Source organism: Caretta caretta, chromosome 14 (genome assembly GCF_965140235.1).
Source record: "Caretta caretta isolate rCarCar2 chromosome 14, rCarCar1.hap1, whole genome shotgun sequence".
Taxonomy (NCBI): Eukaryota; Metazoa; Chordata; order Testudines; family Cheloniidae; genus Caretta; species Caretta caretta.
The window spans coordinates 47,310,111-47,330,420 of record NC_134219.1 but is presented as its reverse complement, the minus strand read 5'-3'; the positions used below and the strand labels follow the sequence as shown (position 1 = coordinate 47,330,420).

At 48.2% G+C, this 20,310-nt stretch overlaps 1 protein-coding gene across 2 annotated transcripts; it reads left to right on the top strand.

Moving 5' to 3' along the window:
- The first annotated feature begins 2,600 nt into the window (after positions 1 to 2,600).
- LOC125629566 (L-amino-acid oxidase) lies at positions 2,601 to 19,413 on the top strand. Of its 2 annotated transcripts, none has more exons than XM_075119568.1 (7): positions 2,601 to 4,154; positions 8,821 to 9,044; positions 11,292 to 11,398; positions 12,025 to 12,226; positions 14,016 to 14,069; positions 17,654 to 17,784; positions 18,524 to 19,413. In XM_075119568.1, exons 2-7 carry the CDS (start codon positions 8,904 to 8,906, stop codon positions 19,335 to 19,337), a joined length of 1,449 nt encoding a protein of 482 aa, XP_074975669.1. In that variant the 5' UTR covers positions 2,601 to 4,154; positions 8,821 to 8,903; the 3' UTR covers positions 19,338 to 19,413. The 2 variants fall into 2 exon arrangements, with proteins under 2 accessions (XP_074975669.1, XP_074975668.1); XM_075119567.1 differs by lacking the exon at positions 2,601 to 4,154 and adding an exon at positions 4,172 to 4,216.
- The last annotated feature ends 897 nt before the right edge of the window (positions 19,414 to 20,310 follow it).

Sequence of the window (20,310 nt, the reverse complement as noted above, 5' to 3'; positions counted from 1 at the left end):
CCAATTTGTCCACATCTTTCCCGAAGTGTGTTGCTGAGAACTAAACACCGCACTCCAGCTGTGGCCTCATCGGGGCTGAGTAGTGTGGAAGAATTGTTTCCTGTTTCTTGACTATAATACACCTGCTACTAAATCGCAAAGATGTAGACGGACCCCAGATCTGATCCAGTCTGAGAACTGCTCGGATTCTTTAAGAATCAGGCTTGTACTGGACAGCTCGTTACTGTCTTAAATTAGAACAAACTCCCCATGTTTCCACCTTTTAGGTCGAATGACAGTTTCTTCTTCATTGCTTTCCTTGCTGCTTTTGGAGTTCTCTGAGTGTACAGCAATATAATACTATGTTTTATTTCAGACAGCCTCTTTTATATAAACCAGGCACCCTCTCATCAGGGGTTTGAAATGCCCTGTCTGCCGGAGGTACTCGTGTGGGTCTGCAGGGCATATTTACATTCTGCAGCATCTCATCTGTCGTTTAAAAATAAAAAGTAAGTGTCCAGCCATCACAGCTGCAAAGGAACCCTTCTAAATGTGACCCACGTGTAACCGATACAGTAACATATGCCTGAGTCTGCAGAGAGCCTGAGACAATCTCTCCAAGGAGGGGGGAACTTCCTTGCATGTCACTGAGGTGTACAGAGGATCCAGAACAACGAATCAGAGAGGTGTGAACTCTCCACTCCTGTTAATTTCAAGAAGAGTTAACTCTTAAGTGTAATTGTGGCACATGGAATGCCAGCATTAACCATTTCTTTGCTGGTCCTTTTAGCAGAGTGGAAAAGGATGAGAGAAAGGAAGAAGCAAGCGTGAGGAAACATGTTTTTGAAGAGATGAACACACAGGAGATGGAGCGATAACAACACATCTTAGAAAAATCTGCCATCTACTCATCTGTCTGAGCCTTGGTCTACACTGGGGAGGGGTGTGTCCACCTAAGATATGCAACTTGGCATATCTTAGGTTGACTACCTGGCCGTGAAGACGGCGGCAAGTCGACTGCTGCCGCTCCCCCGTCGACTCCGCTTCCGCCTCTCGCGAGCTGGAGTTCTGTAGTCGACAGGGAGCGTGTTCGGGGATTGATTTATTGCATCTAGACGAGACGCGATAAATCGATCCCTGATAGATCATTCACTACCCGCCGATCCGGCGGGTAGTGAAGACCTGCTCTTAGCGTTCACCATGGCAGCCATCACTATCTCGAATGAAGATGGTTGGGAAAATTTGCTCTCTTCCCCCGCGAAAATGTTGACATTTTATCAAAAGACTGAAAATCTTTCAGCATCTGTCGACAAAAACTCGACAGGCACTGGCCATGAAAAATTTCAGTTAATCAAATACTCAATTTTTCACCAATTAACAGTTAGGATGGGAAAATTTTGACTCATTCTAATCTTGATTTCGAGATCTTAGATACCGTATTATCGAATAAAGAACAGGAGGACTTGTGGCACCTTAGAGACTAACAAATATATTAGAGCATAAGCTTTCGTGGGCTACAGCCCACTTCATTGGATGCATAGAATGGAACATATAGTAAGAAGATATATATATATACACATACAGAGAAGGTGGAAGTTGCCATACAAACTGTAAGAGGCTAATTAATTAAGATGAGGTATTATCAGCAGGAGAAAAAAAACCTTTTGGAGTGATAATCAAGATGGCCCATTTAGACAGTTGACAAGAAGGTGTGAGGATACTTAACATGGGGAAATATATTCAATATGTGTAATGACCCAGCCACTCCCAGTCTCTATTCAAGCCCAAGTTAATGGTATCTAGTTTGCATATTAATTCAAGTTCAGCAGTTTCTCGTTGGAGTCTGTTTTTGAAGCTTTTCTGTTGCAAAATTGCCACCCTTAAATCTTTTACTGAGTGGCCAGGGAGGTTGAAGTGTTCTCCTACCGGTGTTTTTCTTCCAGCTCAACCATCAGTGTTCACGTCCTACCCAGGAAATCTCCTCTGTCTTCAGGCAGGAAAGGAAACATGATCACAATCACTGGGCCATTGCTTATGTAGAATTGTGCCAAGACATAAAGCACGGACTCTCTTCGCTCAGAAACAACCTTGTTCGCTGCTGAGGAGTTTGCTTTGCAGAGGTTTCTATGCCTAGTCTGGCTGGTCAGTAACACCCCTTGCTAACAGAGAGAGAGAGCAAAGCATCCCAGACATTCCAGCACTTTAAGATGCAGGGAAATCATACCGCCATTCAGTGAAGCAACACAGAATCCCCCCAGCTCGGGATCTGGCCCCATTGACTCCAACAGAGCTGGGCTTATCTGCCTCAGCTAGAGGACTGGCCCGGTGACTCCAGTGGGGCTAAAACGGATTCACACTAGCTGGGGAATCTGGTCCTGTAGCATGCAACCTTCAGTACATTGACCATGGGATAGGCTGTGTGCTCCAGCTGGGTCTCAAGGAAACCAGAGCCACAGTAATGGGGCTGCTCAGATCACATAAAAAGTAGGATTCTAGGTCACCACAGAACGGTATCATGTTACACGAACATGATACCGTTCTGTGGTGACCTAGAATCCTACTTTCGACGTCTCCGACTCAAGGAATATTTCCAACACACCTCTGAACAGCACACTAACCCAGAGAGACCTTCCTACCAAGACTACAAAAAGAAGGATTCTGGGTGGACTCCTCCTGAAGGCCGAAACAACAGACTGGACTTCTACATAGAGTGCTTCCGCCGACGTGCACGGGCTGAAATTGTGGAAAAGCAGCATCACTTGCCCCATAACCTCAGCCGGGCAGAACACAACGCCATCCACAGCCTCAGAAACAGCTCAGACATCGTAATCAAAAAGGCTGACAAAGGAGGTGCTGTCGTCATCATGAGTAGGCTGGAATATGAACAAGAGGCTGTTCGGCAGCTCTCCAACACCACTTTCTACAAGCCATTACCCTCTGATCCCACTGAGAATTACCAAAAGAAACTACACCATCTGCTCAAGAAACTCCCTGAAAAAGCACAAGAACAAATCTGCACAGACACCCCCCTAGAGCCCCGACCAGGGGTCTTCTATCTGCGACCCAAGATCCATAAACCTGGAAATCCTGGATGCCCCATCATCTCAGGTGTTGGCACCCTGACAGCAGAATTGTCTGGTTATGTAGACTCCCTCCTCAGGCCCTGTGCTACCAGCATGCCTAGCTAAAAGTCGCAATTATTCAACAAAAAAACTTCAAAAACAAACTCCAGCGAGAAACAGCCAAACTGGAATTAATCTGCAAACTGGACACTATTAAATTAGGCTTGAATAAAGACTGGGAGTGGATGAGTCATTACACTAACTAAAAGCTATTTCCCCATGCTAATTTTCCCCCTACTGTTACTCACACCTTCTTGTCAACTGTTTGAAATGGGCCATCCTGATTATCACTACAAAAGTTTTTTTTCTCCTGCTGATAATAGCCCACCTTAATCGATTGGTCTGGGAACCCCCGTTTTTTCATGTTCTCTGTATATATATATATCTTCCTACTGTATTTTCCACTACATGCATCTGATGAAGTGGGCTTTAGCCCACGAAAGCTTATGCTCAAATAAATTTGTTAGTCTCTAAGGTGCCACAAGTACTCCTCATTCTTTCTACAAATAAAATCAAATTTCAAATGTTTTGAAACCCAGGAAATACAGATTTCAACTTGTGCCTCCGAAACAAAGCACCCACTGTTGCTAACTATTGAAAGAACCATTGGGCCAGAGAAAGAAAACAAGCCTGAAAATGACTCCGTTGCCTAGTGGTTAAAGCGTTGACGTGGGAGACCCAGCATCTGGTCCCTCTGTGCCAATGACTTCTAAAATTATTTTTTTTCCACCGGGGAACAGCTTCAACAGGAGAGAAGATATGGGCTCATGAGGATACGGAGGGAAATTTGGGGTGGTTTCCAGGAAAGACTAGGAGGCTGCCAGATTCAGCAGGGTGTGGAGGAAGATAGATGGGACAGTCTACTACCACAATTCCTTTGCTCCCAAGTCCTATGTGCCTGGATGGAGGTGACGCAACTCAGAGTAACCCGCAGGCTATGAGCACATCACAGGAGGAGGTCCCATAAGACCATGTGACAGCCATCTCCCTGTTTCACTAGACACAGAGTCAGCAGTTCCTGCTAGGATATTTATCAGTCAGTCTATATAAAAGGTGGGTATAAAATAAGAGGTCAACTGCATGACTTCACCTACCATCTGAAATGGACAGGTTCTGTGAGTGAAACTTCTCTTTGAACTTTTTCAGAGCGATGGAATACATTGTTCCTTTGGGCACATCTTACTGGATCAATGGGCTTTCTTGTTTCACATCTTTCTCTCTCTCTTATCGTCTCTCTCTTTTTGTCTTTTTCTTCCTCACTTTCAGCTGAGCTTCTCCCGGAACCCTCTACGCCTCTTTCAGTGTGCATGTAGGAGGAAACGAACAGCTGTGTGGTATTTTCAGTTGCACTTGGCCTCAGTCACACAGTAAATCAATTTTACTGTGGGACACAGGTGTAGCAGCTCTGCACTTCCCTTGGCTGTGGCTTGGTGATTAGATTCAGTTAAAACGTTAAGAGAGCAAATGATATATTTGCCAAGTGAAGGGACAACAGTGTTGTAAGTCAGTGCTGAACATATTTATTTCAATACACCAGAAAAGCCTTGGAGATTTTAAATACATTGACTCAAAAGTCAAAATACGGATGCTGCTGAAATTCTTGCAGGGGTTCTTAGGAATTGTTCCCTTGAGTTACCAAGGCAAGGGCGCGCCCACCTGCAGGCTGTTTTTCGTCACAGTATATGTTGGATGCCCTGTTTATTTCTTGTCCCATATCCGTTTGGAAATGTGGATGGAAGAGAAATGAAGATTTTATTAATTATTATTATTATTATTATTATTCATTATACCTTGGCTGACTGTTTTCACCTGCACCTGTTACAGTTAAATTGTATAGTTCACAGTCCTGAATTATCCTGCATTTAAAGGTCTAGAAAACATGACCTATGAAGGAAGATTGAAAAAATGGGGTTTGTTTAGTCTGGAGAAGAGAAGACGGAGAGGGGACATGAGAAGTGTTTTCAAGTACATAAAAGGCTGTTACAAGGAGGAGGGAGAAAAATTGTTCTTCTTAACTAACAAGAAGCCATGGGCTTAAATTACAGCAAGGGAGGTTTAGGTTAGACAACTTCCTAACTGTCAGGGTGGTTAAGCACTGGAATAAATTGCCTAAGGAGGTTGTGGAATCTCCATCATTGCAGATTTTTAAGAGCAGGTTGGACAAACACCTGTCAGGGATGGTCTAGATAATACCTAGTCCTGCCTTGAGTGCAGGGGACTGGACTAGATGACCTCTCGAGGTCCCTTCCAGTCCTACAATTCTTTGATTCTATGACTGCTGTCACGTCCTTTTATTGTTGGAAGGGCTCCATGAATAGGACGTGGTCTGTCCTTTCTTTGAAGATAGCTGATTCAAAGCATGTTTCTGGAAAACGAAGTGAATTTTAACGCTGGTCAAAATGTGTCATTTGAAGAATATTTTTTTCCCCGAAAATTGACCTTAGTTCTAAACAAAAACGTTGATGGGAAATTTTGAATTTTCTTTTAAAAATACATTTTAAGTAAAAACGGAGGATTGGATACATTCTGGTTGTTAACAGCTAAAACAAGTCAAGAAAAATGAATGCCTAGTGACCATTTCCAGCTCACATGGGCGTCCTTACACCTCTCCCACCAGGAGATCCTTGCAGTTCCATGGCTGAGGTCAGCTGGGGAAGGAGACCTAGGAGTGAGGATGTAGTGAGTTCCCTCTCTCTGCATCTGATAGAAGGTTTAAGGGACTAAGAAGCAAACAGGATGCCCCTAAGGTGAGCCTGATGCCTGAGTGGCTCTCTGGAGCCATTGAGGGATGACAGCTTTCCTGCAAAACCCTGGGAAGGTGGGGAGAATTGAGCCAGGGCTAGACCGTGGGGTGGAGTGAAGCACCGGAGACTGAGGTCAGATGGGCATGGTAGCTGGGTCCTGCCTGCAAAGGAAAGGGGTGGCCAGCTGAGGCCGAAGATGTCGTTATTTTTATATTTCTGTTGGATTTGTTAAATCAGCAGTTCTCAGGTGGGGGGTCCGCAGCCCTGTTTGGGGCCACGAGCAGGTTTCAGGGGTCTGCCAAGCAGGACTGGTGTTAGATTCACTGGGGCCCAGGGCAGAAAGCTGAAGCCAAGTCCCGCCGCTCAGGCCCCAAACCCAAGCCCAGCTGCTCAGGGCTGGAGCCGAAGCCCAAGTAACTTCGCTATGCAGGGCACCTGTGGTGTGGGGCCCTGGACCCTCGCCCTGCTTGCTACCCCCTAACGCCGGCCCTGCCTTTTATAGGCAGGAAAACAGTTGTTTTGGCATAGGTGGGCCGTGGAGTTTTTATAGCCTGTCAGGGGGGCCTCAGAAGAAAGGTTGAGGAGCCACGTGCTAAAGGATGCTGTGGTCCTGGATGGGGTCAGGCATTTGAAGGCGTCATGGATGGAAGGTCAGGGCACTCCTACAGACAAAATAGGCCCATAAAAGACATGAGGAAAACTGAAGCACAATGTCACACACGGCCACAATTGGGTGTGGTGCACTGGTGCCAGAAACAGGAGGGCCAGGAGTCCATGCCCCCCTCCCTTTTAACAAAAGAAACATATATGCTGTGGGAATAACAAGATCATGCTGCTAAAGGTCAAGATGCTCTATCCCCTTCAGTGTCCCCGCAAATACACAGGTGTGGTGGCAATCCTCCAGCCCTTGCTTCCCGGTGGCAATATGAGCATAGCACCTCTGAAGATATGGATAATTGCAGAGTAAGGAGAACATAATAATTGTCAAGAGGATCGATGGCTTTAACCCAGTCCTTCCTGGTTTTGCTTTTTGCTAACCGTTCCAACACTGTCATTAAAAACACGTTATATGGGTGTTTATGGCTGTGGTGACCCTGTACCATTTTTGGTTTCATGGGATAGTTATTTAGAACATAAGGACGGCCACACTGGGTCAGAGCAATGTTCCATCTAGCCCAGTGTCTTGTCTTCTGAAAGTGGCTAATGCCAGGTGCCCCAGAGGGAGTGAACGTAACAGGTAATCATCAAGTGATCCATTCCCTGTCGCTCATTCCCAGCGTCTGGCAAACAGAGGCTAAGGACACCATTCCTGCCCAGCCTGGCTAATAGCCATTAATGGACCTATCCTCCATGAATTTATCTAGTTCTCTTTTGAACCCTGTTATAGTCTTGGCCTTCACAACATCCTCTGGCAAGGAGTTCCATAGGTTGACTATGCATTGTGTGAAGAAATACTTCCTTCTATTTGTTTTAAACCTGCTGCCTATTCATTTCATTTGGTGACCCCTAGTTCTTGTGTTATTAAAAAGAGTAACAGGATTTGTGACAGGATGTAGCCCTGTGTCCACACCCTCCACACTATGGTAATCATTTTTGTACCAAGTATGTTTTGTAAGGAATCAATTGAAAACTCATAATCTGATGATTAATATTGTCCTGATAACATATGTGTGGCAACATTGTCATGCAGTTATAAGAGTCCACTGTATGGTGTTATTAACTCATGTCCCAAACTGAGGTTGGCGAAGAGCTCTGTCTCAAACAGACGATTGTGTGCGCTGCTTAATTTGCATTGAAGCAGTCAACAGAGTCATCAAGCAGGAAAGGGAGATAAAGGAAGCTCAAAAGGGTGAGACAAAAGCAGCAGGGAACATCCTTCCATGTAGCCCTTTCGTCTCCTGGTGGGGCTGGACACCATTAGAAACTCAATATAGGGGTTTGGTTAGGTCCAAAAGTGCTGGTGGATGCTCAGGATGGAGTTATAGCCCAGATTAATATATTTTTTCATCTGCTTTTGCTGAGCAGAGTCACCATTGCTGTGAAATGTGGGACTTCCATGCCTTCGTCACCTTCAGTTTAGACCAGTCAGAAACTGATACTAGTGGAAAATGTGGGTTCTCACTTGGAAGGAGCTTTCCATTAAGAACACCATAATAATCTTGCTTTGAAAGCTGCACTGGCTGCCCGTGAACTTCCAGACAGAGTTTCGAGTGTTGATTTGCATTTTAAAGCTGTAAGGGGTTAGGGGACTGGTGACCTCACGCACCACGTATTTCTTTGTGTGATCCTTCCGTAACTACGCTCCACAGGACACAGAGCTGCTTCGTGGTTATCGAGAGGGGGAATCACAGCTTTCCATTTTGAAAAACAAAAACCTTATCTTGAATTGTGGAAAGCAAAAGCAGAACTGAGGTTTTTTTAATGGCATCAAGCAGAGACTCTGGTTAGGTTCCTCAATTCACCTCATGAAGTTAAATCTTGAAGACCTTGTTCAGTCACATTGTCCACAGTAGATGAATTTCTCCTGCACCATTCCCTCAGCTGATGGCTGGCCCCCAAAATCATCACATCCTTGTGGTATGCACAGATCTAAGTAAATCTGTGGGGCCCAGGACCCTCAATGGTAGACTGGGTGGTGGGCCACGTGTGGTACCAGCCACTGTCGGTAGACAGGACACTGGGCTAGAGGGACTATTGGTCTGACCCAGTACGGCCGTTCTTATATTTTACAGTTTATAAGAATGCATGAACTGTGAGAGGATCTGAGAACTGACTTCCCTTCTCTGGGTTTATATGCTGATTGTATTGGATTGTAATAACATTCCTGGTTTGTTAATATAACAGTGCTCTGCATCTGAGGTTGGTAGCCTCTTCCTAGAGATGAGGAGTAGCATGTCAATGATGTTACTGAGCTGCATGGTCTCAGAGAGTGAGTTTGCTTCAACATGGGTGTTTTCTTTGCATCTCTGTTCTAGTATTTCTTCAGCTCTTCCTCCTTGTAGCAGTCCTGAGCTCGGAGGGTCTCGCTCGCAAACTGAAGGAGTGGGAAAAATGCTTTATGGACTCTGACTACGAAGAACTGGTGGCTATTGCCAAAAATGGGTTGGAAAAAGCGTATTGTTCAAAGAAGGTGGTGATTGTCGGGGCAGGAATCAGCGGACTCACTGCTGCCCAACTGCTGAAGGATGCTGGTTGCGAGGTAATTATAATGACCAAGAGGAGCCAGAGACAGGCCAGGGAGGCAGTTTTCCCCTGAAATAGTCTTATCATTCCTTTCGGATAGGAACTTTTTGGGCCGAGGGCCACATCTGGGTGGGGAAATTGTATGCAGGGCTGGGGCAGGGGGTTGGGGTGCGGGAGGGAGTGCGGGGTGGGGGAGGGGGTGCGGTGTGCAGGAAGGGGCTCAGGGCAAGGGATTGGAGCAGAGGAGGGGTGCGGAGTGCAGGAGGGGGCTCAGGGCAGGTGTGGGGTGCAGGAGGGGTGCGGGGTGCAGCAGGGGGTTCAGGGTAGGGGGTCGGGGTGCAGGAGGGGTGCAGGGTGCAGGCAGGGGGCTTAGGGCAGGGAGTTGGGGGATGGGGGTGCAGGAGGGGTTCGGGCTCCGGCCCGGCGCCGCTTACCTAAAGCAGCTCCGGGGTGGCCAGGGCAGGCTGGCAGGAAGCCTGCCCTGGCCCCACACCGTGCCGCTCCGGGAAGCGCTGCGGCCCCTGGGGGAGAAGTGGGGGAGGGCTCTGCATACGCTGCCCTTGCCACGCCTCCAGGTGCCTCCCCCAAAGCTCCCATTGGCTGCTGTTCCCCATTCCCGGCCAATGGGAGCTGCGGGGGGGGGGCGGTGCCCGGAGGCGAGGGCAATGCACGGAGCCCTCTGCCCCCCGGCCCGGGGGCCGCAGGGACATGGTGCCGGCCGCTTCTGAGAGCAGCGTGGGGCCCGCGGCGCCACGGGGGGCAATCCCTCGGGCCGGATCCAAAGCCCCGAGGGGCCAGATCCGGCATGCGGGCCGTAGTTTGCTCAGCTCTGTGATAGAGTAAACAATGCTGAAGAACAAAACGATGTGAACTTAAGTAAACTGAGTGAATTGCAAAAGAAAGAAAGAAAGAAAGAAAGAAAGAAAGAAAGAAAGAAAGAAAGAAAGAAAGAAAAATCTATTATTTTGATTTCCAGACAACATGGTCATTGCCTTGAGGTTGAGGTTATTAGTGTGATAATAGCATAGCTGTATGAAACATAATGATGCAGCTGAAAAAATTCGAATCACTAGCTTTTATGGAAATGGTGAGTCGTCACGTAAATGTTCCAAGAACAGTTCCCATATTTCTGACAAAATTCTCTACCTGTGAAAACTGATATTAACTAACCCATAACACCTTTAACTTTCACTCTTACTCGTTTGCTTGTTTTTTCGCGTTTTGTTTTGTTTTTCCATAGAAAGAGCTACTGTCCTGGGCCATGGGAAAGACCAAAATCCATTATCCCTATAGGTTGCCTAAACATCCTCTACAGCCCCTTCTCAAAACCACCCAAGAACTACAGCCCCCGAGTCTGGAAGAGTCAACGGAGAGAGCTTGTGTATTTATATACACAGTTGGAGAGAGTCCAGCGGAGGGCAACAAAAATGATTAGGGGACTGGAACACATGACTTATGAGGAGAGGCTGAGGGAACTGGGATTGTTTAGTCTACAGAAGAGAAGAATGAGGGGGGATTTGATAGCTGCTTTCAACTACCTGAAAGGGGGTTCCAAAGAGGATGGAGCTGGGCTGTTCTCCATGGTGGCAGGTGACAGAACAAGGACTAATGGTCTCAAGTTGCAGTGGGGGAGTTTAGGTTGGATATTCGGAAAAACTTTTTCACTAGGAGGTCGGTGAAACACTGGAATGCGTTACCTAGGGAGGTGGTGGAATCTCCTTCCTTAGAGGTTTTTAAGGTCAGGCTTGACGAAGCCCTGGCTGGGATGATCTAATTGGGGATTGAGCAGGGGGTTGGACTAGATGACCTCCTGAGGTCCCTTCCAACCCTGATATTCTATGATTCTATATTTGAAGTGCTTAGTTGATGTTGTTGGTTTAAAACCTCCCTCCCTGAAAATCTGGCATTAATAATGAATGCAAAAATCGCTGTTGTTATGAAAACTTCCATACTGGAATGTGTTCCTCGAGTACCCAATGCAGGAATACAGCCCGATTCTGGAAGCATGCTTGAGAACATGCTTAACTTTAAGCCGATGCTTAAGTCTTACGAAGTTGAAATTCAAGTTGAGCATATGTGTACCTGCTTTCCTGAATCAAGGCCTGTATGCTTACATATCATCTGAAATTACTTCGATAAAACATTAATGTTCTTTCTTTGATGCCCATTTACAAAAGAAGGGATGTGGGATAAATCAAGCCCAACCTACAGCTACTAGGTACCAGCAAGGGATTGAAAATCATGACCTGCGATTTGCCCCTAGGTCCTGATTCTGGAAGCCAGCAACCGTGTGGGAGGACGTATCTTGACCTATCGAAGAAACGATTGGTATGCGGAGCTGGGAGCCATGCGTTTGCCAAGAGACCACCGGTAAGACACAGTTCGCCCTCCTCACCCGCCAACCTTGTTCAGAACAGTGAAAGCCCCGTTTTAAAGACTTTTATGATAATTCCAAGAAAAAAAAAATCTTTGAAGCCTTAAATTTGGGTAGGTTAAAATCTCCCCTTGCTTCCTTATGTGGACTAATTGCATTGCATGAAATAGTCAGTCTGTGTGCATGAACTGAAATCTCTGTGGAGCTGTAACTCTTCCTGCAAAGCTGGGATGGGACTGGGTGGGCAGAAGTGCAGGGTGGGTTGAGTTATGGCAAGCTACTCCGCCAGCCCAAATGCCCAATGTCATTTTTTCAAAAGTAAATTCTTTAGTGCATTTTGTTGTTTCAGTTTGGGCAAAATGTTCCGTGACACATTTAACTAAAAGTTTTATTCTGAACATATTTATAATCGTTATTGAAATAGTTATCCACATTTTTCATCTACTGCAAAACAGGGTTGAATGTGGATTTGGTAAAATATGGATTTGGAGTCATATGACACAAAAATAATGTAATTTACCTAGGTAGGATGGAACCATTCACGCTCGGGACTATATATGAGCATATAACATTCTCTCTCATTCTGGAATTTTTCTCTTTTTACTCCTTCTCTTTTCTTTAGGATTGTGCGTGAATATATTACCAAATTCAAACTTAAACTGAACCCATTCTATAACACTAACGACAATGCCTGGTATTTGGTGAACAACGTCAGGGCAAGATCTGAAGATGTTGACCAGAACCCTGATATCTTGCAATACCCTCTGCTTCCCACAGAGAAGGGGAAATCTGCCAGTGAACTTTATGACCAGACACTGGATACGGTATGTGTGTTGTGGAATGGACTCCTGTACTGTAGGTAGGTCTTCACTTCAAAGTTAGATTTTGGTCCTAAACCCTGTTTCATCCACACACAAAACCATCTCGCTCTGCTGAAGTGGTCCTTTCAACCCAGGCTAGCTGGCATGGCTTGAGGGCATGGGCGCCGGCTTCCTCCTTTCCCTGGGCGTGCTCAAACCTAGCTCAACCCCTTCCCCCAAGGTCCCACCCCTGCTCCACCACAGGCCCCGCCCCACCTCTTCTGCACCTCTTCCCACCCAGGTCTGGCCCCTCTCCCAAGCGCGCCCTGTCCCCACTCCTCCCCCTCTCCCGCAGCCCCTTCTGCATGCTATGGAACAGCTGACCACAGCAGGCCGGAGGCACTGGGAGGGAGGGGGAAGAGTTGATCAGCTGGACCTGCCAGCGGGCCGGAGGTGCTGGGCTGTAGGGGGTGGCAGCTGACTGCTGGTGGGTGCTAAGCACCCGCTAATTTTTTCCCGTGGGTGCTCCAGCTAAGGGTCTGTGTTCACTTGAGCTAGTAGGCAACTCAGCGTGTGCAGTGAAGGTGCAAGCTAAAACCCTGGAGTCCTGATAGTCCTCCAATGCCTTCCCACAATCCCCACCCCCGGGGGTCCGGAAATACAAACAAGTTCTGGGACAGAATCGTAGAGCGGCTCAGAGAACCATGGGAAACGTCCCCCGAAGTCCTAGCAATGTACACATGAGTGAATGTGTCACCAGAGAGGGCGCCCTGAGAGGAACAGACCCCTGTTCAAATCCCCACTGCTGATCAGATAGAGGGAAGACTTGCACCAGAGGTTTCCCAGAAGCTCGGTGAGTACCCAAACTCCTGGGAAACGCGACGAGGCTGGTGCTGTTGATTTCAAGACCCGCCTTAGGCTCCTGACTGCAGGAGAGGCTTCATAGCTGCGCTCCCCAAGCAGAGATCGGTGTCGAACGCCCTGGGAGGGGTAGGGATGAGGACACACCCCTCTCTTTGGCATCTCCTGTTGGCCAGTTTAGCTGTTGGCCAGCGCTGTTGTTGGTGAAACTTTTATCCATCAGGAGGGGTGTTTTTTCACACCACTGACGGACAAAAGTTTGGCCAACAAAAGTGCGACCGCAGATATTGCCTTAAACTATTTCTTTTATTGTTCAAAAAGTCTGAGCGAAAGCAGCTGAGTCAGCTGGAGAACTGCGGGAAGGGAAAACAAAAATGACCCCTCCTTGTCCCCATTCCTAGGCACCGACTCAGTGGGTGCTCCAGGGCTGGAGCACCCAAGTAGAAAAGTTCGCAGGTGCTTAGCACTGCACCAGCAGCCAGCTCCCCGCTCCCCTCCGTGCCTCCTGCCCACCGGCGGCCTCGCTGATCAACTCCTCCCCCTCCCTCCCAGTGCCTCCCACCTGCCTTGAACAGCTGTTCTGCGGCATGCAGGAGGCTCCTGGAGGGAGCGGGAGGAGTGGCGATGGGGCACACTCAGGGGAGGGGGCGGAAAGAGGTGGGAAGAGGCGGGGCAGCGGCAGGGGCTTGGTGGAAGGGGTGGAGCGGGGGTGAGGCCTGGGGGGGGGGCAAGCACGCCCCAGCTAGAGGAGAAGTCCATGCCTATGTCCCCATTAAAAAGATCTTGTTAACAGCTTTTTCACCTGAGCACGTCATTTCATGTCCTGCCTCTGTGGGCATAGGCACTAGGATACCACCTGTAAGTACATCAGGGCAAACAGGGAAAATAACCAATCTGCAAAGGTAGAGCTGTGACTGTGAAACTAGCCACTGTTTTCTTCGTTGCTCCCCAGGTGACAACAGACTGCAGAGTTTTGAGAGAGAAATATGACTCCTTTTCCGTCAAGGTAATTGAATATGGCATTCCAGTCTCTTGTGTCATGTTCACACAGTCCGTGGTCAGAGGTAGGATGTCTGAATCCTCCTACCCCTCCTGGCTATGTGGAGCAAACCCGCTTGCCTCATGGGGCCTTGCATACTTTCCCCTGTGGTCCTCCGGGCTCTGCTTTGTGGAAGGGGGAGGGCAGGGCCACGGATCCACATCTTCTTTGCCTCTCCCTACCCAAGACATCGGTCTGTAGAAAGCAAACGGTCTCTGTGCTCCCATCTGCCCTGTGTTTGTGCAGTGAAGACAGGACCCTCCTCCATTCCTACGTAACCGACGTGGCATCTCTCCTTCTCACCCTGGGTCTCTGAGCGGCATCCAGCTATGTGCCCTCATCCACGGTTATTTCAATGAGATACGCTTCCTCTGTGTACCTGCGTACCCCAAGTTTCACCTCACTTAAAAACCACTTGCTTAGAAAATCAGACCTAAAAATACAAGAGTGTCATAGCACATTATTACTGGAAAATTGCTGACTTTCTCATTTTTACCATATGATTATAAAACGAATCAGTTGGAATATAAATATTGTACGTACATGGCAGTGTGTAGTCTATAGAGCGGTATAAACAAGTCATGGTCTGTGTGAAATTTTAGTTTGCACTGACTTCCCTGGTGCTTTTTATGTAGCCTGTTGTAAAACTGGGCAAAGATCTACATGAGTGGATGTAGCCCCTTGGAGACCTCTGCGTTCCCCTAGGGATACGTGTACCCCTGGTTGAGAACCACTGCTGTAGGAGGTCTGACCTGGACCCTGGCTGTTTAATCAAAGGCAATAAAATCTTGCTATGGACACTCGGAATGAAATCCTGCCCGCACTGAAATCAATGACAAAGCTCCCGTTGATTTCACTGGGGTCAGGATTTCACCCGGTGAATCAAAAGGGATGAGGGATGGCGTCCTGAAGGGGATCATCCGCCCGACTCCAGTGATTGGTTATGAGGAAGCTGACAAATCACACAGGAGGGTAGTTGATGTTCCAGTCACCTGGGACAATAAGGCCTTGTCTACACTAACACTGGAAGTTGATCTAAGTTACGCTAGTCAAGTTCCGTAACTTAAGTCGACATAAATGACATTTTTCAGAGTAACAGCCGTGTTAGTCTGTATTCGCAAAAAGAAAAGGAGGACTTGTGGCACCTTAGAGACTAACCAATTTATTTGGGCATGAGCTTTCGGGAGCTACAGCTCACTTCATCGGATGCATACCGTGGAAACTGCAGTAGACATTATATACACACAGAGACCATGAAACAATACCTCCTCCCACCCCACTGTCCTGCTGGTAATAGCTTATCTAAAGTGATCATCAAGTTGGGCCATTTCCAGCACAAATCCAGGTTCTGTGTGTGTGGTTTTTGGAGGGGGGTGAGGGGGTGAGAGAACCTGGATTTGTGCTGGAAATGATCCACCTTGATTATCATACACATTGTGAAGAGAGTGGTCACTTTGGATGGGCTATTACCAGCAGGAGAGTGAGTTTGTGTGTGTGTGTGTGGGGGGGGGGGGGGGGCGGAGGGTGAGAAAACCTGGATTTGTGCTGGAAATGGCCCAACTTGATAATCACTTTAGATAAGCTATTACCAGCAGGACAGTGGGGTGGGAGGGGGTATTGTTTCATGGTCTCTGTGTGTATATAATGTCTACTGCAGTTTCCATGGTATGCATCCGATGAAGTGAGTTGTAGCTCACAAAAGCTGATGCCCAAATAAATTGGTTAGTCTCTAGGTGCCACAAGTCCTCCTTTTCTTTTTATAAATGACATTGATTTCTATCGGGTCTATGCCGCGCTAGGTTGACGGGAGACACTTTCCCATCCACGTAGCTTCCCCCTCTCATTGAGGTGGAGTACTGAAGTCGACAGGAGAGCGATCTCCCATTGACTTATTGCGTCTTCAACAGGCCCACTAAATCTTGCAGCACTGATGTAGCGTGGTAGTGAAGACAAGGCCTAAGTCGCTTTGTTTCTCCCTGCCTCCAGCTCGAGGAAGTCTTTGCTGGGGTAGCTGGATGGCAGCTCTCTGATGCCACCAGCCTTTCGGTCACTCAAGCTCTCTCCTCTGGGCCGTGCAGGTCGTAGCTTTGCCTTGCGGGTGGATAACAGTACGTGAACCCCAATCCCTGAGACTCATTCCCCTGTGATATCCAGTCCCTGCCGCGGGTTACTCAGAAATCCCAGCTCCTCCGCAGTGTACCTCAGTTTACCAGTTTTACTTTAAACCACCACTCCTGTAAACCACATAGCCCTGGTGAGCACTTATAACAGACCGAAAGAAGGTTTGTTTGAGAAAGAATAAGTATTTAACAAGAATTGAGGTGAAAGTGACAGAAGCAAATGGCTAGAACGTAAAAGCATAAACCACAAAGCTGGGCGTACCCTTCTCAATAGTCACCTTGCCAATAGACTAAAGTGGGCTTCCCTTGCAAAGCTCAGACTGTTGCAAAGTTGGCTGGGTTCACCAGAGCCAGCATCAAAATGTTCATGAAAGGCCCCTGCTCCTTAAGGCAGTGGTCCCCAAACTTTTTCTGTCATGCTCCCCCTTACCCATAATGTAATCTGTCTGCACCCCCCAACCCCACCCCCGGGAGCCAGGGCAGGGAGTGGGGCCGGGGCTGGGAGCCGGGGATCGGGGCCAGAGCTGTGACTGGGGCCAGGGCCAGGAGCAGAGCCACCGCCAGACCTGGGACCGTGGCTGGGAGATGATCTGCAGCCGGGAACCGGGCTGTGGTCAGTGGCTAAGGCCAGGGCCGGGCCATGGTTGGGGGCCGGAAGCCGAAGCCAGGGCCTCAGCTGGGGTTGGAGCAGAAATGGGGGCAGAGTGGGGCTGGGTGGTGCTCCTTTCCTGCCCCCAATGGGGGCTGGCCTGGGCCCCATCAAGCCCCCCAAATGTTCCTCCACAGTTTGGGGACCACTGCCTTAAGGGGTTTTCTCAGTGAATGAATCCAGAACGCCTTCCCTGACACTCTATTTATACAGAAACAGTCTTTTGCCTTGATTCATAGCCAGGGCGATCTCTTGCCTGTTATAATGGTCTTTTTTGATAATTTGTTCTGGGATGTGGCCAGGGTAGGAACAGAACCTTGCATTACCTCCTGGCTGACTGAGCGAGGGGAACAAGTCCCTCTGGTTTGAATGAGTTGTCACCTAGACACAGTAGCCCTGGTGACTAATTTTTACCCCAAGTCCATCAAGCATACTTTCAGTATAAATACTTTATTCCTTAAATACTACCCATACATACATCTCGCCATGGTTATGAATCTCGACAAGTTGGGAGCTTTCTGTAGATACCTTACATGTTACTCTTCATAGATAAATAGCTTGTAAGATGTGTTTGGTGTAGTCAGTTTGTCAGGGCTGAGCTGAGAGATGTTTGCAAAGAACAGGGGACTGTTTGCCAAGGGGTCTCTGTGTCTCTATGGGTGTGACCTTTGGCTAACCCTCATAGGTACTGAACAATTCTTATGTTCATCTCTTCAGCTGTCAAGTTTCAATGTGGATATGATATGCATGCACTTTCTGCCCTTCCTCTCTTCCCCAACCAGGAATATTTGATTAAAGAAGGAAAATTAAGTAGAGGAGCCATTGACATGATTGGTGACGTGCTGAATTTAGATGGTAGTTTCCACCTGTCTTTTCTGTACTCTGTCATGGACGATATTGCATTCAAAGACGGGTAAGAAGAAGAGTATCTTTAATGACTTGCTTTATATGGAGAAGAACATGTATCTATGATAGGATCTCTCTATCTATCCATCCATCTTCTGATACAATGAGGATGAGGATCAGATAGATGTATCTCATCCATCTATCAGTGCGGCCAGTTGCCTTCTTTCGAGAAGGCACCGATGGTCTGAACTGTCATAGAGGGCAGGTTTCGTTACTATATTTCTCTAGCCATACAAGGCAGGGGCCACTTTCACAAGGGAGGAGACGAACATTGCTGAAAGTGTCTATCTATGGCTTCTAATTCCCATGCAATTCAGCAATTAACTTCTGACGAGAGTATAGTGACCATCACTCTGTTGTACCAAGGGAACCCTTTGGCCAAATGACCCCAAATTGGGATTACTAACCCTACGCCATCCCCAGGAGGCACACCTAATTCTAAGGCAATCTTAGTAATCATGCAGAATTTAGATCATGTCGAAAAGTGAAGCTCTAAACGGAAAGCTGGTCTGAACCTTAACTACCGCAGACCTGGCACTTGCCTGTAATAAAAGAAGCCGGAACTGAAGTAGTCACTGGGGGAGGAGGGGATGGAAGGGGTAAATTATATCTTCAGCTAAGCAGCTCCTTACAGATCCGCTCATTATTTTTGTGATATTCACTCAGAGAACTATTGATGGAAGCTGTAATTCTTCTACCATCATCTCCCCCTCCATCCCCCCTGCCCCCCGCTGCCTTTCTTTCAGTTTTGATGAGATCACGGGGGGATTCGATCAGCTCCCAGAGGCTTTCTACAAGGCTATGCACGAGGATATTCTATTTCACTCCACAGCGGTGAAGATACTACAAGACAATGAAAAAGTGAGAGTGTTTTATCGCAGGCCAGACTCGTCGCTCTCCTTCTCAGTGACGGCCGACTATGTCCTTGTCACAACCACAGCAAAAGCCGCACGGCTCATTAAATTTTCTCCCCCTCTTTCCTCCAACAAGACCCATGCCCTGCGCTCCCTCCACTACTCAAAGGACGTGAAGATTTTTTTGGCCTGCAGGGAAAAGTTTTGGGAGAAGGATGGAATCTATAGAGGGAGGTCAATCACTGATCGCCCCTCCAGATTCATCTATTACCCCGGCCACAATTTCTCCAGTGGGGTGGGGGTGATCCTGGCTTCCTACACTTGGGACTATGAAGCTGAATTCTTCGTTCCCCTCAGTGATGAAAAGTGCGTTGATGTGGTATTGGACGACCTGGCAGAAGTCCACCAACTGCCCAAGACTTATATCCAGAACGTCTGTGATGAACATGTGGTCAAGAAATGGGGCCTGGACAAATTTGCAATGGGAGCATATGTTTCCTTAACCCCGTACCAGTTAGTCGACTACTCCAAAGCTTTGTTTCAGAATGAAGGGCGGGTCTATTTTGCAGGAGAGTACACCGCTCACCCTCACGCCTGGATCGAAACGGCTATGAAAGCTGCTGTGAGAGCAGCCACGCACATCCATGGCGCTATCCCTGCATCGCCTCGGCGGCAAGACAAAAAGCGGAAGGAAAATGAAGTGTAATGGACGGATGGGCGTGTGGTGAAGGTGCAAACCCACGGGGATTCTGATGGGGAATTAAAAATTGCCCGGCTAATCATCGAGCGTCCTTATGGTTGTGGTTGGGGTAGCGCCGAAGTGTCCCGCTGTGTGAGTCACTCCAAAAATGCGGAAGGAAAGCGAGAGAGGGCCTGCTCGTGGTGGGGCGTACAAACTCCACCCTGGGCAACAAGGAGCTAAGGGATTACTCTGGGCTCAGCCAGCCCGGCCCTGCCACGCCTGCAGCAAATGCTCCCTCTGCCGGAGGCATTAAAAGGCCGGGAATTAGCTGGTTTGGGGGGCAGAGCTGGAGGTGAGCGGACCCGCAGCCCACAGATCCAGCAGTGCAGAGCAGAGGGAAGCCTAAGGCTCTGACCCAGCGGCCCAAAGCACGCCCCCATCGCCTGCCCCCCCCAGGGTAGGGAGGACCCGCCCCAGAGACAACCAGAGAGGGAAGTATCCTGTGGACCTTGCACCTTGGTAACCCCCTTTACTTATTGTGGTTTGGGTTTCCCCACCCGGGGAAGCCGTTGAACTAAGCTGAACCCGGGGGAGGGGGAATGAGAGGAAGAGGACAGCCTTAAGCAGCCTGGCTACTGGTATCCTAAATGGCCCTAGGTCAGAGCTGACTGGCCCAGGCTCCCCTCCCAACAACCCCCTTGGCAGTCAGGGGTTGCAACTATGACCAGTAGGCCACGCTCCCCAACCAGACTCTAAGCAAGGACCATTCATTACACAACCCCCAGAGCTTACAATCTAATTATAAGACAAGCTTGATACAGACAGAAGGGGGCTGGGGGGGGGGGAGTACAATGAGAGAATGAAACAATCCGACTCTTTAGGTGAAGCCCAGATGGGGCGGTGCGGAAACTGCCTAAACCAGTAGCAGACTGCTATGGTCCGTCGCGCGGTGACCTTAGACTCTTCTGGCTGCTTCCCCAGTCTATTAGCATTATCT

Coding starts and splice junctions, on each gene's coding strand:
- LOC125629566 (XM_075119567.1), top strand. Junction 9,045..11,291: donor TGAAGGATGCTGGTTGCGAG/GTAATTATAATG, acceptor ATTTGCCCCTAG/GTCCTGATTCTGGAAGCCAG. Junction 11,399..12,024: donor CGTTTGCCAAGAGACCACCG/GTAAGACACAGT, acceptor TCTTTTCTTTAG/GATTGTGCGTGAATATATTA.